Genomic DNA, 18,062 nt, shown 5'->3' on the forward strand with positions numbered 1-18,062 from the left:
GAATTTTTCAGTTTGTTTGCGCCCCCCCCCCCCCCCCAAAAAAATGTGGAGCACCATCCACCACTGGGTAAGAACATTTTCAGCAAGTACAGAAAATATTTATTGATCTTGCCAGAAATGTCATGCACTTGTCCCATCCTGGGAGTTGAAAAGAGATGGACAGATCCCTCCTGCAGTTACCTTTACACCAGTTTTAATTTTAAAGTCAAAAATTTCATTTTAGTTTTCTTCATAGTCTTTTGACTAAAATGGCACTTTAGTTTAAGTCATATTTCAGTCATCTGAATTGTTTGTCGTATTTTAGTCAACTAAAATCTCCAGGGTCCAGTTCAAAAATATGGTCCCTGGCTTGTTCACCTCCTGTTGGGGCGATCCTGAGGACCATGACCCGATAAAAACATGAAGCAGACGCAAAAAACTTACCACCCACCAGCAAACTCCGCCATCAGGAACTCTGGTGAATACTGATTAGTGCTTAGACCCGCATCATCTGCCAGGGTGACCTGCTTCTATACCTATCCTGCTGGTCGATGGGAGCCTCTCTAGTGCTATAGAGATACTAGTTTCTGAGCCTGACCCCTGACTGTGACAATAAATAGTTTTTACTGTCAATTAAGGAACTTAAAAGGGTTGTAAATCCTCAAGGTTTTTCATCTTAATGGATTCGAAAAAAAAGAAACAAAAAATAAACCTTTACAATCCCTTTAACAGACAGGCTGCCGACCTGGTATTCTCCATCCCTTTACATTCTCCACCTATGCATCTCAGCATTAACTGTGGCTACATGACACAACTGCAACTGTACAATCGTTTCTAAGCTGCTTTATAAATGACAAAAAAAGCTTCCTATGTTGTACTAGTCTGTATTGGATCCTAATAGCAGTACCAATAATGCAAGTGCCACTCTTATCATGGTGGACCTTTAATACTGACCTTTGACCTTCTTTTCATTGTATTTGTATTTATGTCTAAATACCCAATAGATGTTATTCTTAAAAAAAAAAAAAAAAGAATCAGAAGACCCTGCTCGTAAGCCCTTGTACACATGGTTGGACATTCTGACAACCAAATCCGTTGGATTATGTCCGACGGATTTTGTCCGAAACTGTTGCATACACACGGTCGGAAAAAATTGTCGGAAAATCTGATTGTACATAACATGATGCAGTTATTTCGTTACGACGGGACTACATTCAGGCTAGTAGCCAATAGCTTTGGTCTAGGAATTTGATCTGAGCATGCGTGGCACTTTGTCCGTCGGAGTAGGCTACACATGATCGGAGTATGTCCGATTGGAGCATTTTGACGGAAAATTTTACGGACAAGTTGGAAAACTTGGTCCGTCGGATACTCCCACAGAAACAGTCCGATGGAGACCACACACAGTCGGATTATCCAACAAAGCGGTCCGATAGGACATATTCCGTCTGAATCTCCAACCGTGTGTACAAGGGCTTAAAGCTTGCAATCTATGAGTGTGCTGACTTGTCTGGAGTGGTGCTTACCTCTTCTGCTCTTTTTATGCCCACATTACTATCAGGAGATATTTGAACACCAACCTTCTCCCTGAAGGAAACAAATAAGAACATGAGTGCAGGAAGATTGCATGTACACCACTTTTAGATCCCTAGCATATGTAGACATTTTAATCAAATAATCAAGTGCAACCTTTCCTATGTAACCAGCCAGTGTACAACACACAGGAAACACAATATAATAAAATATCCTTTTGAATATAAAAAAGAGCTTATTCACACAGTTGTACTGATCCATACACTCATGCAGACCATATTTATCCACCTCGGAGAAGCAGTTGGTCTGTGAAGCCGCATGCAGGAAACCTGTTAAAATCAATAACCAGTGGACAGCCAAACTGATCTTCTCTAATCTTTATGGACACCTGTGTGTGTACAACCATGACCAGCTCTGAATGCAGTCTGTTACCCTTGCAGCATGCTGTGGCATACATCGGTGTGTATACATCTTTGCATGTGCCACACCCTACTCTGCCCCCCACCAGTTAATGGTTGCTAGTATGCCGTCGGCTTTACAGCCGCACTGGTTGCTTGGACACTGTTGGCTACACAGCTGACATTGTCCTAGCTACCGGGGGCACTACTACCTGGGGGCTGAACATGCACTGAGTAGAGTGTCGCCCAAACCATTTCTGACATGTACATGAATAAGTTGCAGACACTGAGATTTGTCGTGCAAACGTATGACACACAAGTCTGCAACACAATGTTTCTTGTATGTTACAAATTGGTGCTCTTTCAGAAAGCACACCAAACCCGCAAATAACAGAAATTGTGCAGGACATAATAGAGGTCTATGGAAAAATGAAGCTAACCCGCTGGAAAGCCACAGGTGCACTGCTCCCACGGAGCAGGTAAACCACAGCACATCAGTGTGAAAGCAGCCTTAGGCCTTTTTCACGCGATCAATCCGATCAGGTCTACCTGTCCATTTTTCTAGCGGATCAAATCGGACCCTCTATTCACCTATATGCAGCGGCAGACGTAAACAGACTTGTGTCCGTTTAGATCCGCCTACCTCCAAACCAATCTGCTAAAAAAAAAAAAAAATGGGATTGGGCACGTGCAGAGTAGACACGGACCTTTCATCCACCCTCTCTGCTCATTATGGCTCGCAAACCGGTTAACAAGTCCCTTAAGTGGCCCTCGTTCTTCAGAAGATTGAGCACTCCTGCCAGCCAATCAGATTTCAGGTCAGTAAAAACCAGTAAAAGGTCAATGCTCTTTGGTTGCATAAAGTAGTTTTTCCTATAGAGGGCCACAGATAACCTGGAATCACTTGCCATGGCTATATAGACTAACCTGCAGTCTACTCAATAGTTCTCCAGGCCACCTTACAGTGTTGGGCACCTAGCCATGGTTCTGTCCCTCTTCAATGACCTACTGTTGTGTAGTCCCCCAGGATGCCTGTCAGAAAGACTCTGTTTTATGGTTAGGACATTTAGCATAGACAGGTCACAATGTGTCTAAGGAAAAGTTGCAATGGTGTCAGGAAACTTGAGTGTCTTGATTTTACTCTGTTCCACGGTGAAAGGTGACAAGAGAGCTGCCCCTCCCACATACCAAGAAGGAAGTGTATGATGAAATGGTTAATGCTTTTGTGTATCTTAAAACTGCTATAATGGCTCCTGGTTTGGGATTACTTGAATATTGTAACGGGTTTCATTTGTTTGCAAGGGAGAACTGTAAAACCATGACTGGGGTCCTTGCACAAGAGCATGGAGGAAAGCTGAGACCTTTTTCTAGAGTAGTCCCAGTTCCGGTACATGGCATACCGGCATGTCTAAGGGCTTTGGCCTCTTGTGCCATGGCTGTAGAAATGGCTACAACATTTACATAAGGTCACCCTACGGAAGGACACACAAACACACACACACACACACAGTACTGATGACATTTCAAAGCGAAATGCACTGGCCAATGCCGCTGCTAAACAAGCTGTTTTGATGGTCCCAGCCTTTATTCAAATGCCCCCCTTTACACCTACAACTTTGCCCTGGGAACAGGTTTTGCAGGACCTATAGGCTATGGCTTCACCAGAAGATCTGGCCTATTGGCATACACAGGGTCTGACAAGGAGTCTTGAGACAGGACTCATTGCCAAAGAGGGGAAACCAGGCATACCAAAAGCAAGTGCACCTTTATTCATCTCACAGTACCATGGCATAGGACAAAGGATGGAAAGCTACAGCTGAAATGTTAACACAAGACTCTGCAAATAGAGTGGAAATTCCACATTCCATATCACCCACAGAGTTGAGGTATAGTGGAAAAAATGAACCGAACAATTAAAGATAAAATAAGCAAAGCTACGGGTGGCATATTTGGCAAATGAAAAACTGTGCTGCCTGTGGTTTTAGCATTAATAAGAATGACCCTTCCAAGACCAATCACTTGTCCCCTTTTGAGATCCTGATGTGTCGAACCTTTTACCGCACCCTGCATTAAGAAACCCTTGGTAATAGAGCAGAGAGATCTGAGTTTAATACAGGAAGAATGTTGTAGAAACTTGATTATGAAGTTGAATGGCATCTTCGGTAAAGTATTTTTTTCCATTACCCTCACAGGAGCCAACACACGAGTTTCAACCCAGAGATGTGGTCGTAATTCGCCAGCTTAACCGGACCAAGAACCAAGATTACCCTTTTGGCCCATCCACTTGCGTAGTCGCAGTGACCAGAACCGCTGTCCTCATGGAACAATCTGGAGCCTGGATCCACGACGAGAGGATAAAGAAAATACCACGAAGGACCCAGAAGCAAGACGGATAAAGGAGGTCAAGCAGGTGATGCAAATCCTCGAAGAGGATAGATAATAGAGATCGATATTAGAGAGATAATAAGACTCTGAAAAAGATGACCTCACTTCTCTCACCAGACTTTTGGGAAAGCCTTATGCCTACTCTTTATGTTGACACTGATGGTGTTTCTGCCCACATGGATCATCACTAACTGTATCATCCTGAGGACTTGGGCACCCTAAAGACCATATGCAGCCCCCCCTTCTAATGGAACAGTAACTAGACAAAGGAGGTAATCCAACGTGGAGGGCCCAAAGGACTTATAACCCCTACTGATAAAATGTTGTTACTGCAGTATAAGTATTCTTATTCTCAGAAGTAAAGTTATGACAAATGTTGGGTATGTAGTAAATTGCATCCAAACACACTCCAAATTGCTCTCTTAGCTGCCCTTGTAAATATAACCCAGAACTTAATACAAATTTAAGAACCGTCTTGAATCAGGGAGCTGGTAACAACCCTGCGAGTTTCATTTTGAACCAGTTGGCCACCGTTTCTGAAAGTTTTCAGGATACTCTAAACCAACGATCATTTTCCCTAGGGAAAAGTATATATGTATGTTGTGGCAATGGATGCTATCCATGGATACTGGTTGGTACCCGTGGGTGGTGTTATTTGGCCTCACTGATTCCAGTGATGTGACTCATAGGGGATGAAAAAGGAAAGCACCAACATCTTTTGAAAACTAGAGCATACCCCAGGTACCCCCTTAAATACATAGAGAAAAGAGAGTTGTTTTCCGATAAAGACCAAGCCTAGGCATGGTTTCCCTTATGGACAGGATGGGGAATAAAAATAAAAATATTGAATAACTACTCCAAAATTATGGATGAAATTATGGAAAAGAGATCCGGGTCTAGGGATCCGGTTCCCTTGGTTCCCTAGACTTTCATCAAATTCTCCTTTGTTTCCTATTCTGGGGAACCCAAATTTCCCACCTGCTTTGGAGCCAGGGGTATTTGGGAAATTAAAAGATAAGGGATGTTTTTCAGGCCTCATTTTTTGAGGTTTAATAAATGGCCATGAATAGAAATGTTAACGCAATCAGGAGGACAATATGAAATACCCTTCTGGCAGGCGTTACAGGTTAAACATTTTTTGGAAACATTGGGGCCGACCGAAGGGTACGGTCGACCACTCACTAAGTTTGAGAGGTACTGTGAGGAGAAGGAGCCTCTCTCATATTATTTCTAAGATATATGCCCTATTAACATCACCTTTGGAGGATTTTAGCATATTGAGTTTAGATAAGTGGGAAAGGGACCTTGAACAAACCTTTACACCTGCCCAATGGCAGAAAATACACTTAACTTTCAAATCATCTAGATGCATCAAGATACAGGAATTAAATTATAAAGTACGAATGCGCTGGTATTACACCCCGTCACGAATGAACAAATTTTCTTCAGAGACGTCGGATAGGTGTTGGAGGTGTAAGCAGAGAGGTACTATAGCCCATATTTTCTGGTCTTGCCCAGTAATTAGACAGTTCTGGGAAGAAGTTCAGAGAATTTCTCAATTATTTACTGAATATCAGGTTACGGAAGACCCGGCTTTCTTTCTATCACAACGTACACAAATCCCACTAGAGAGATGTAAGAATTCAATGCCATGTCATCTGGTGAATGCAGCCAAAAGCTGCATTACCACATGCTGGAAGGAGACGGGGCACCTTGAATCTCGAAATGGCTAAATAAAGTAAGAAGAATTGGGATCATGGAAAATTGATCTCTGTCTTTGGAGGAAAGGGAATCTATATCGCAAATTTGGGCTCCTTGGGAGTTATTTTTACAGCCAGATGAAGGGAAAATGTTGATTGGAGAGGAATTAGAGGAATAGACTAGTTGATTAAAGAGGAAGTAAACCCTAATGGGTTTACTTCCTCTTTCATTCCCTGCAAAGGCAAAGCATAATGGACTACTATGCATCGCATAGTAGTCCATTATGTGTCACTTACCTGACACAGGAGCCAGCGAAGTCACCGCTGTCCCCTGTAGTCCGGCGCATCCATCTTCTCCGTGGGATCTCGTAGCTCTGCCGCTGTCATTCGGCGAAGCCGCGATGACGTCAGTCCCGCGCATGCGCACAGGAGCCGACACGCGCGGCATCTCCGTCGTTGAAGATGCCGCGCTCAGTGCGCTTTCGTGCCGCTGTCTACGACACATGCGCCGTAGACAGCGGTGCCTGTCTTCGGGCAAATATCTCCTAAACCGTATAGGAATGCAAATATTTTATTGGAACATTGCATACGTTTTTTTTTTTTTTTTGGCGGGGCATGTGATTTGAATTTGCTCTTAAAGTGAACCTTGTGGGGCAAAACAACCACCTCACTTTATCCCCCACCAGAAGCTTACCTTTCCTTCTCTTCCTGGTTTCTCTGCCTGGCTACTGGGAGGGGAGCAGGACAATTTGACTTCCTGGTGCTTGGCTCAGCACTGGCACATGTAGAGGGTCATTAACTCCTCCAGAAGTACCAAATATTTTCTTTGCTCCTTGCAGACGAATGGGAGTAGTGATGGAGTGAAGGAAAGGTGTGTATGTACAGCTGTGGCCAAAAGTTTTGCGAATCACACCAATATTCATTTTCACAAAGTCTGCTGCTTCAGTGTTTTTAGATCTTTTTGTCAGGTGTTACTATGGTATACTGAAGTATAATTACAAGCATTCCATAAGCGTCAAAGGCTTTTATGGACAACTACATTAGGTTTGTGCAGAGTCAATATTTGCAGTGTTGACCCTTCTTTTTCAAGACCTCTGCAATTTGCCCTGGCATGTCAATCAACTTCTGGATCACATCCTGACTGATGGCAGCCCATTCTTTCATAATCCATGCTTGGAGTTTGTCAGAATTTGTGTTTTTTTTTTTTTGTTGTCCTGAGGATTGTCCACAAGTTCTCAATGGGATTAAGATCTGAGGAGTTTCCTGGCCAATGGACCCAAAATGTTGATGTTTTCTTCTCCAAGCCATTTAGTTATTGCTTTTGCCTTGTGGCAAGTGTCCCATCATGCTGGAAAAGGCATTGTTTGTCACCAAACTGTTCTTGGATGGTTGGGAGAAGTTGCTCTTGGAGGATGTTCTTGTATCATTCTTTATTCATGGCTGTGTTCTTATGCCGTGTACACACAAGCGGACTTCTCGTCGGACTGAACTCCGAAGGACTTTGACGGACTTCCCCCGAAACGTACTTGCCTACACACGATCACACCAAAGTCCAACCGTCTAGAACGTGATGACGTACGACGGGACTAGAAAAAGGAAGTTCAATAGCCAGTAGCCAAAAGCTGCCCTTGCGTTGTTTTTGGTCCGTCAGGATAGCATACAGACGAATGGCTTTATGGCTCGATAGGAACTGGTTCCGGTAGAAAGGTTTGAAACATGTTCTATTTCTAGGTCCGTCAGAATTTGGGAAAAAAAATGTCCAATGAAGCCCACACATGAACGGACTTTCCGGCAGAAAAGGTCAGATAGAATGGTTCTCATACTCGGCATTAGGCAAAATTGTGAGTGAGCCCACTCCCTTGGCAGAGACGCAACCCCACACATGAATGGTCCAAGGATCCTTTACTGTTGGCATAACACAGGACTGATGGTAGCACTCACCTTTACTTCTCCGAACAAGGTTTTTTCTGGGTGCCCCAAACAATCGGAAAGGGGATTTATCAGAGAAAATGACATTACCCCAGTCCTCATCAGTCCAATACCTTTACCTTTTTGCAGACTATCAGTCTGTCTCTGTTTTTCTTGGAGAAAAGTGGCTTATTTGCTGCAGTTTCTGAAACCAGGCCATCCTCCACAAATCTTCGCCTCACTCTGCGTGCCCCAATCCTGCAGCTGAATCAACTGTAGGAGACAGTCCTGGCACTTGCTGGACTTTCTTGGGAGCTCTGAAGCCTATGGTGCCTTTAAAAAGTATTCATACCGCTTGAAAATTTTCCACATTTTGTCATGTTACAACCAAAAACGTAAATGTATTTTATTGGGATTTTATGTGATAGACCAACACAAAGTGGCACAGAATTGTAAAGTGAAAGGAAAATGATAAATGACTTTCAAAATTTGTTAAATAAATATCTGAAAAGTGTGGCGTGCATTTGTATTTAGCCCCTTTGAATCAATACTTTGTAGAACCGCCTTTCACTGCAATTACAGCTGCAAGTCTTTTTTGGGGATGTCTCTATCAGCTTTGCAAATCGAGAGTGAAATGTTTGCCCATTCTTCTTTGCAAAATAGCTCAAGCTCTGTCCGATTGGATGAAAAGCGTCTGAATAGCAATTTTCAAGTCTTGCCACAAATTCTCAATTGGATTTAGGTCTGGACTTCGACTGGGCCATTCTAGCACATGAAAATGCTTTGATCAAAACCATTCCATTGTAGTTAGGGCCGTTGTCCTGCTGGCAAAACCTGTTGTTGTGCTTTAAGGCCTCATGCACTGGACGTTATAATAACGTTAGAAAAATTCCAGGACTTTGCAGGGAGTTTTTCAGCGTTTTTGCAATAGCGTTTTTAGCATTCTTTAGCGTTTGTGTTTTTAAGCTTTTTTAAAAAAAAAAAAAAATGGGATCAAAAACGTTAAACACCTGTGAGCCAGGTTTTTGACCGTTTATTGGTGTTTGACGTTAGAGCGTTTTTTCAGCTGAAAAACTCCTCTCAAAACACACTACTTTTGGGGGTTTTTACAGCCGAAAAACACCCCAGCCATAAACAGTTGATAACAGCCTATGTGTGCATGGACACATAGGATAACATGCTGGAGACTTTATTGACTGTAGAAAAAAAAAACATGTGAAGCCAAAAACAGCAGCTGTAAAAACGTCCAAAAACATCCAGTGTGCACGAGGCCTAAGCAATAAGCGATCAGCAGCAGCCAACAAAAGCACTGACCAATGAAACAATTTGAAGGCCTATGTCATATGTCAAACACAAGGCCTGTGGACCCGAATCCGGCCCACCCGGCCATTTCATGTGGCCCTTGCACCTTTTCTGCAGCTGCTGCACCCCCCTTGTCTCCACAGTCAGCAAAGAGGAGGACAGAACTCTTCCACCAGATTCTGCGCTTCTCCGTGCAGCCACAGCACCCCCTTGTCTCCACCTTCCCTGGTCTCAGCATTGATCAGACTCCGGCAGCTGACTTCAGCCCTCCTCCAGACCCCACACTTTCTGTTTCCATCACTGCCCCCAGCTTCTTTTTGGCAGCAATACAAGGTAAGGGGAGGGGCACTGTGATGTCAGTGATGGTGAGGGCCTTTTGACTGCTGATGGTGGCGGGGGGGGGGGGGGGGAAGAGGTGGAAACCTGATGTAAGGAGTAGTGGGGTGCTCTGAAATTTAGTCTTACAGATACAGCCGGCCCTTTGAGGGCAACCATAATGCTGATGTGGCCCACAATGAAATTGAGTTTAAGGCCGCGTACACACGCGCGGACTGTTTGCCCAACCTTGTTCGTCAAACAGTTTGGGCAAACAGTCCGCTCAAAGTTTGCATGAGCGGACTTGCCCACACACGAGCGGACTGTTTGACGAACAAGATTGGGCAAACAGTTCGCTCAACTTTTGAAATGAACGGACTCGCCCACGTAAGGAGGAGGCAAATCCGCCCATTTCGAGCGCGTGTACAGGTAGGCGGGGCCCGCGAAGGAGACATCGCGGGCTCCGCCGCCTGGAATGGGCTTAAAGGGGAACCCCAACGCCGAAAAAAAACGGCGTGGGGGTTCCCCCCAAGTCCACACCAGACCCTTGTCCGAGCACGCTACCCGGCCGGCCAGGAAAGGGGGGCGAGCGAGCGCGCCCCCCCTCCTGAGCCGTACCAGGCCGCGTGCCCTCAACATGGGGGGTGCCTTGGGGAAGGGGGGGCCGCGCGGCCCCCCCACCCCAAAGCACCTTGTCCCCATGTTGATGAGGACAAGGGCTTCTTCCCGACAACCCTGGCCGTTGGTTGTCGGGGTCTGCGGGCGGGGGGCTTATCGGAATCCGGGAGCCCCCTTTAAGAAGGGGGCCCCCGGATACCGGCCCCCCACCCTATGTGAATGAGTATGGGGTACAATGTACCCCTACCCATTCACCTGTGAAATAAAGAACAAAAAAAAACACAACACATGGAAAAAGTATTTTATTGCACAGCTCCGGGAGTCTTCCGTCTTCGGGGGTCTTCTCGTCGGACTCCTCCGCTATGTGTGTGTAGCTCTTTTGCTAGCGGAGGAGTCCGGCTTTCTTCCTCCCCGCCGCCGGCCTCTTCTCCCGACTTCGGGGGTCTTGTCCCCCTCTTCGGTTCTTCTGCCGGGCCACCGCGCCTTCTTGTAGCTCTTTTACAGGCGGTGGCCCGGTCTTCTGTCGCCGCTGTCGCCGCCGACTTCCGTTCGTGTTCTTCTTCTTGTTCTTCTTGTTCTTCTCCAGGAGATGTTGACACGTCGCTTCCTCCGGCCGGAATGCCAGAGCCGCGCTGTGCGGTCACTTATATAGTGACAATGGGGCGGGGTCACATGGTATATGTCACATGGGTTGGTCACATGGGTTGATGTCACATGGGGACTATGACATCATAAGGGGGCGGGGTCACCATGTGACCAACCCATGTGACATATACTATGTGACCCCGCCCCATTGTCACTATATAAGTGACAGCGCAGGGCGGCTCTGGCATTCCGGCCGGAGGGAGCGACGTGTCAACATCTCCTGGAGAAGAACAAGAAGAAGAACACGAACGGAAGTCGGCGGCGACAGCGGCGACAGAAGACCGGGCCACCGCCTGTAAAAGAGCTACAAGAAGGCGCGGTGGCCCGGCAGAAGAACCGAAGGCGGCGACAGAAGAACGGAAGACGGCGACAGAAGACCGGGCCACCGGACCAGGCGCGGTGGCCCGGCAGAAGAACCGAAGAGGGGGACAAGACCCCCGAAGTCGGGAGAAGAGGCCGGCGGCGGGGAGGAAGAAAGCCGGACTCCTCCGCTAGCAAAAGAGCTACACACACATAGCGGAGGAGTCCGGCGAGAAGACCCCCGAAGACGGAAGACCCCCGGAGCTGTGCAATAAAATACTTTTTCCATGTGTTGTGTTTTTTTTTGTTCTTTATTTCACAGGTGAATGGGTAGGGGTACATTGTACCCCATACTCAGTCACATAGGGTGGGGGGCCGGTATCCGGGGGCCCCCTTCTTAAAGGGGGCTCCCGGATTCCGATAAGCCCCCCGCCCGCAGACCCCGACAACCAACGGCCAGGGTTGTCGGGAAGAGGCCCTTGTCCTCATCAACATGGGGACAAGGTGCTTTGGGGTGGGGGGGCCGCGCGGCCCCCCCTTCCCCAAGGCACCCCCCATGTTGAGGGCACGCGGCCTGGTACGGCTCAGGAGGGGGGGCGCGCTCGCTCGCCCCCCTTTCCTGGCCGGCCGGGTAGCGTGCTCGGACAAGGGTCTGGTGTGGACTTGGGGGGAACCCCCACGCCGATTTTTTTCGGCGTTGGGGTTCCCCTTTAAGCCCATTCCAGGCGGCGGAGCCCGCGATGTCTCCTTCGCGGGCCCCGCCTACCTGTACACGCGCTCGAAATGGGCGGACTTTCCGAGCGGGAACAGTCCGCTCATTTCGAAAGTACAGCGGACAGGCCCACACACGGGCGGACTGTTCGCTCAAACACAGTTTCAGCGGACAGTTTTTCTGAATTTCCGAAAGACTTTGTCCGTCCAACTGTCCGCTGAAACTGTCCGCTGAAAGCCCACACACGAGCGGACTGTCCGCCCAAACACTGTTCAGCGGACAAGGTTGGGCGAACAGTCCGCCCGTGTGTACGCGGCCTTACACTCCTGGCCTAGGTAAACCCCAACAACGGACTTCTCTTTACACTTGTTGACCCTGCCAGAAATCCAGGTAGCTGACAACTTCCTGTGTGCTCTGCTTCTGCTAAATGATGTCAGCATTATGCCCTGCTATTTTTGTGGACTGCAAAACACATCCCTCTAAGTTATGAAGAAGAACAGATGGGTAAGTGATATATGTACTGTTGCCTTAGGATGACAATGCTACTCCTTTTATAGACACAGCAGAGTGAGTGTTGTCCATCTAAAACAGGAAGTGTGCTACTGGCAGGATTACCAAATGGAAATAAGGGGGAAAAAAAAAACATGAAAATAGAAAGGTAATGCAGACACCACCCCTAAGCACTGGTAAGCTGTAATATATTGTTTTGCTTTTGGGTTTTGAAAATGTTGCCACAGTACCATACCTGAGTAATATGGCAACACCAGCTTTCCCCTGAAGTTGCCGGGCCACTTCTTCTGCCGTCTCCAAATCAGCATCATATGTCTCCTGCTGGCTGACAATGAAGATAACGGGAAGGCCGAGCTGGAGGTGAACACTTGTGAACTTATCCGGATCTCCGGAAACTTCGCCCTGAAAATCCACAGACATCATTTATTTATAAGGTTTAAATGTGCTGGCTCACAGTCTCTCATGTAAACCCTCGTCATCCTATTCTTCAAATGATTATTTTTTTTATCATAAGAGAGCCAGGTGATTTCTTTAAAGCGCTAAAATAAGGAACAGCTACCAAAACAGGTCATGTACTAACAAAATATTACTAAGGAATATGACACTATGCCATGGAGGGCACATGGAGGGAAGATTCAGGGCCCTTTCACAATGATAGGTTTTTTCCTGTTTTTTTTCTATCCTATGGTACTTTGCACACCATTGTGTTATGCCGCGTACACACGACAGGACTTAAGTCCGGCAGACTTTCGGAGTTCTGACAGAGTTCTGACAGAGTTCTGACGGACTTTCCGAATGAACGGACTTGGCCACACACAATCACACCAAAGTCCGACGGATTCGAACGTGATGACGTATGACTGGACTAGAATAAGGAAGTTCATAGCCAGTAGCCAATAGCTGCCCTAGCGTCGGTTTTAGTCCGTCAGACTAGCACACACACAAGCGGATTTCTGGGTCCGGCAGAGTTCTGGCAGAAAAATTTGAAGCATGTTCCATTTCTAAAGTCTGTCAGACTTTTGCAAATCAAAAGTCCGTTGCAGCCCACACACGATCGAATAGTCTGCCGGAATCATTCCGTCAGACTTTGGAAGTTGAAAAGTCCAGTCGTGTGTACGGGGCTTTACAGGTGCAGCGCATTTTGAAAAGACCTGCATGCTGCATCTTTGGTGCGGTTTTGAATACCGCACCAAAAAACGCAGCTTCCCTTTGAAATGAATGGAAATTGCGGCAAAATGCACTGCAATTTTTGGTGAGTTTTTGAGTCTCATGTTCACTCTTCACAGGTGCAAGCAACCCAGAAACGCACCTGAAATACACAGCAAATTCACGTGAAACACAGCAAAACCGCAATTTTGCTACATAGCTGTGTAAATGAATGGCGCGGCCGTGTGGGCCCACAGGGAGGGGGGCAGCGGCTGCAGCAGTGGGAACATGTTACACCCTTAAAACCGGTGGAACATGTAGCATGTTCCTAAAGGTGTGAAAAACCAATTGAAAAACAACTGGGGGAACTCCACGCCAAAGAAACTAAAAACGATTGAATCAAAAAGCTGCTCCATTGAAAAGGGGTAAAAAAAAAAAACTCCTTTGTAAAGTAAAATAAGGTGATAATGCGGAGCTAGAGTAAATGAATAACTTATTTAAATATTATCCTAATTATCTCAAACAAGATAGAAAACCCAAAAAAATTATATATGAAATATCACATGCAATATCAGTGATAACACATGATAACCTCCACTATTTTCAAAATATAAAAAAAAAAAAATTGAAAAAAAGATGATGTCTTATCACTGATATTGCATGTGATATTTCATATATAATTTTTGGGGGTTTTCTATCTTGTTTGAGATAATTAGGATTATATTTAAATAAGTTATTAATTTACTCTAGCGCCCCATTATCACCTTATGTTCCTAAAGGTGAACCATTTCCTTTAAGTGGCCCAAATCTCGTGTGAAGATGATACAGCACAGTGCAGGATCTTCTTCTTGTGAGATTTGGGCTCTGCAACATTCTCTGAGATCTGACCAGAAGGATGATTACACCGCCCTCGCCTAGTCGCCGTGGGAGGAAGTGGATAAAGGCGAGTATAACTTAAGGCAAATTGTTCTTTAGTTTTGGATACAGTGGAAGCGAATTAGAACATCTGTCAGGAATAGAGGAAAAATCTTCCAATAAGGACACTAGTTCTGGTGACAACCAGGGATTCCCTCACTTTGGAAGGATTTCCTCTAAGTTCCGGTTTTGGCTATGGGACAGAAAGTGAGGGGAAATCTCAACGGCACACAGATGGCAAAAATGTAATGGTCTCTTTAGTGCTACTTCAATTATTTTACGCCCACAGGAACAGGAGGGGGTGCAATTTTAAAAAAGGAGTCCTTGTCACCAAATGCTATTTTTAGGGGGGTAGGGTAGGGGTGGGGAGAGATTAGGTGTTTGGGGTAGGTGACAGCCGGGGAAGAGAGACAATATCAGTCTCATCTGTACGAAGAGTCCTGCATTCAAAAAGTACTACATTAATTATCTTACTGCCTCATGATCTCATCTTCTCTATATAACATTCTAAGGCTTCATGCACACTGGAGCTCATAAACTGCAGTTTATTGGAGTTTGGGCGTTTTTTTTAAAAGCCCATAAACTCCACTCTGTGTTAGCCTATGTGTCCATGCACACATGGACGTTTTTCAGCTTTAATGAGCACTGGAGTTTATGGGCTTTTTTCTGAACGCCAGAAATTCGCGTTCAAAGTGCCGTTTTTCACCGCCAAAAAACGACAAACGCTGATAAACGCTTATAAACGCACTTTAATTAGTGTTCGGCATTCTATTTTTTCAATGCATTGTGGGAGTTTGGAATGTACTGTGGGATTTTTGGAGTGTCCTCTGTGTATTTTTATTGAAAACACCCATAAACGCTAACGCTAATAAACGCTAGTACAAAACGCTGTTAAAAGCAAGTTTTTCAACCAGCTTTTTCTGCCAACAATCTGGCGTCCAGAAAAAGCTTTTTTGAGCTTCAGTGTGCATGGAGCTTAATTGGCTGTCTTTTTGAAACATTGCACCTGTCACAGTGTTTGTAATACATCAAAAAACTGCAGGGGTGGGGCAATGTAAAATAAATAATTGTGTTTTTTGACAATATGATAGACACTGATGTTTTTCAAATAAAGCTGGATAAGAACTTTAAAGTGGAACTACTCCCAAAAGGATAAGTTCCGCTTGTCTGCCTCCCCCCTTCCTCTTCAAGTTTTGACACGGGGGGGGGGGGGGGGGGTGTACCTGGTTTTGATGTTCGGCTCCCTTTTTGACGATTCCTTCCCCCTGCAGAATTCTGGGACACTTTCCAGGTCCCAGAAGGCTGCAGGACTCCTCACAAAGCGCGACTTGGCTCCTGCATGCAGTTGGAAGCCGGCTGTGGAGCTGCAAGGAGTAGCAGGTGGCTTCCCAAAGTAATCAGTACGGGGACCGGAAGACCAGAGAAGAATCAGCTCGAGTGTGGACTTCGCTGGATCCGTGGTCAGGTAAGTGTCCTATTATTAAAACGAAAAAGTGCAGCGCTAAAGATGAACCATATTGAAAGTGCAAAATAAGAATAAACATGCAGTGTGCAATAAAACAAATAAATCAATACAATACAGTGTAGAAATAAGCAAATTAATAAATATGTGTAAGCCCTTGTACACACAGTCGGACATTCCGACAACCAAATCCGTCGGATTTTGTCCGAAACTGTTGTATACACACGGTCGGACAAAGTAGTCGTTAAAACCGATCGTTCAGAACGTGATGACGTTATTTCGTTATGACGGGACTACGTTCACGCTTGTAGCCAATAGCTTTGGTGTAGGAATTTGATCTGAGCATGCGTGGCACTTTGTCCGATCGGAATTCTCTACACATGATCGGAGTATGTCCGAAAATTTTACCAACAAGTTGGAAAACTTGGTCCGTTGGATACTCCGACGGAAAAAGTCCGATGGAGACCACACACTATCCGACAAAATGGTCCGATCGAACACATTCCGTCGGAATCTCCGACCGTGTGTACAAGGGCTTAGAGATAGGGATCGACTGATTATTACTCTCCCCTCTGGGTGGTGGATGCACATTCCCTGGTGACTCCTTTAGTAGACGGTGGTCAATCTCTATTCATTCAGAATTGATTCTACTTCCAACCTTTTTTATTCTCAACACACAGTGGCTGCCTCACTTATAATTTTTCATATGTGGACTTTTCGATATTTATTTTTGACACCATGCACTCTTTTTTTTTTTGGTTTCAATAGTTTTTTATTAAAGTTTTTCAGAGAAAATACAGAGTCATTGATACATTCTTTTACATAGTGGAATAATAATTCCATAGTAATGCAACGTATAAGAGAACAAATTTCAAATAGATATATTTAGAAACAACTGAGGTTAGTGGGCGCAGGTACATCAATCAAAGGGGGAAGAGCCGCCCCTCTCCAGGCACCCCAAATGGGTACAAGCTGTGTCATGGAAAGGGGAGTGGCACATCCAACCCACAGATCAAATGCTATTTAAATTAGCGGGGATGTTACCTTCTAAAGCCTGCTCCCCACCTAACCAGGTAATATTTTAGTAAAGGTGGTATTAAGGAATAAAAATAGAGAAAGAAAGGAAAAAGGGCATAGAAAAAAAAAAAAGAAGATATATAGAAGGAGGAATGAGATGAGTCCTTCCGGAATGTTCTACCAAGATTGTTTTATCCAGTTCCTACGAAGATGTTAAGGGTATGTGCATGTAATCTGCCTAAGATTCCCAAATGGCCTAACATTTTTGAACAGTATCTTGTAGGATACTAATCCTTTTTTCCTGAGCCATGATCCAAGATATTTTTCGTTTGGCCTGGTCACTGGAAACCGTGGACCGCTTCCATGCTTTTGCTATCGTAATTTTAGCTCCTAGAACAGTGATGGCTAACCTTGGCACCCCAGATGTTTTGGAACTACATTTCCCATGATGCTCAAGGACTCTGCAGTGTGGTGGAGCATCATGGGAAATGTAGTTCCAAAACATCTGGAGTGCCAAGGTTCACCATCACTGTCCTAGAAGGATAAGGTGAACGAGGCACCTTTTACTTTTAGAGGCTTTTTCTATTGGGAAGTTCAGCAGTGCTATGTGGGGGGATATAGAGACAGACAAATCCCTCTGATGATTGCAAAGATCCTATTCCAGAACCCTCTCAGTTTTGGACAGTCCCACCAAACATACACCATGCACTTTATTAACCACTTCGCGCCCGCCCTATAGCCAAAAGACGGCTTCAGAGTGGACGCTATCTGCCAGGAGGCCGTCCTCCTGTTTACTTCCCTAATGTGCGCCGCCGCTGGCACGCATCGGGGAAGTTCTGTGTTGGCCGTGTCCCTCGGACACAGCCAATCACAGATGGGGCTAAATGGCCAATCACAGTGGCCATTTAGCACTCGATCGGGCTATCCAATGAGCGGTGATCTCATATGTAAACATATGAGATCATCTCTCATCGCCGGCTCCCCTCCTCACACAGAGACAGCATGTGAGGAGGGAGAGCTTCCGTGCTGCAGCTGCAGCGACTGACAGTGAGTGCGCACACACACACACACACACACATACATGCCCACCTGTCCCCAGTGCCACCTATCAGTGCCATCTGTCCCCAGTGCAACCTGTCCCCAATGCCACCTATCAGTGCCATCTCTCCCCAGTGCCACCTGTCAGTGCCATGTGTCCCCAGTGCCACCTAACAGTG

The 18,062-nt window shown here is 45.7% G+C and overlaps 1 protein-coding gene across 2 annotated transcripts in view; it reads right to left on the reverse strand.

Moving 5' to 3' along the window:
* The window catches only part of TXNDC16 (thioredoxin domain containing 16), a 186,532-nt gene that overhangs the window by 102,329 nt on the left and 66,141 nt on the right, over positions 1 to 18,062 (reverse strand). For both annotated transcript variants that reach the window (XM_077466803.1, XM_077466804.1), the window contains exons 10-11: positions 12,541 to 12,707; positions 1,506 to 1,566 (exon numbers count right to left, since the gene is read on the reverse strand). In XM_077466803.1, coding sequence (XP_077322929.1) covers positions 1,506 to 1,566; positions 12,541 to 12,707 — 228 coding nt within the window. The remainder of the gene's footprint in view (positions 1 to 1,505; positions 1,567 to 12,540; positions 12,708 to 18,062) is intronic.

The sequence above is a fragment of the Lithobates pipiens genome, unplaced genomic scaffold (assembly GCF_037356315.1).
Source record: "Lithobates pipiens isolate NorthernLeopardFrog02 unplaced genomic scaffold, aLitPip1_a1.2 Scaffold_37, whole genome shotgun sequence".
Lineage (NCBI taxonomy): Eukaryota > Metazoa > Chordata > Amphibia > Anura > Ranidae > Lithobates > Lithobates pipiens.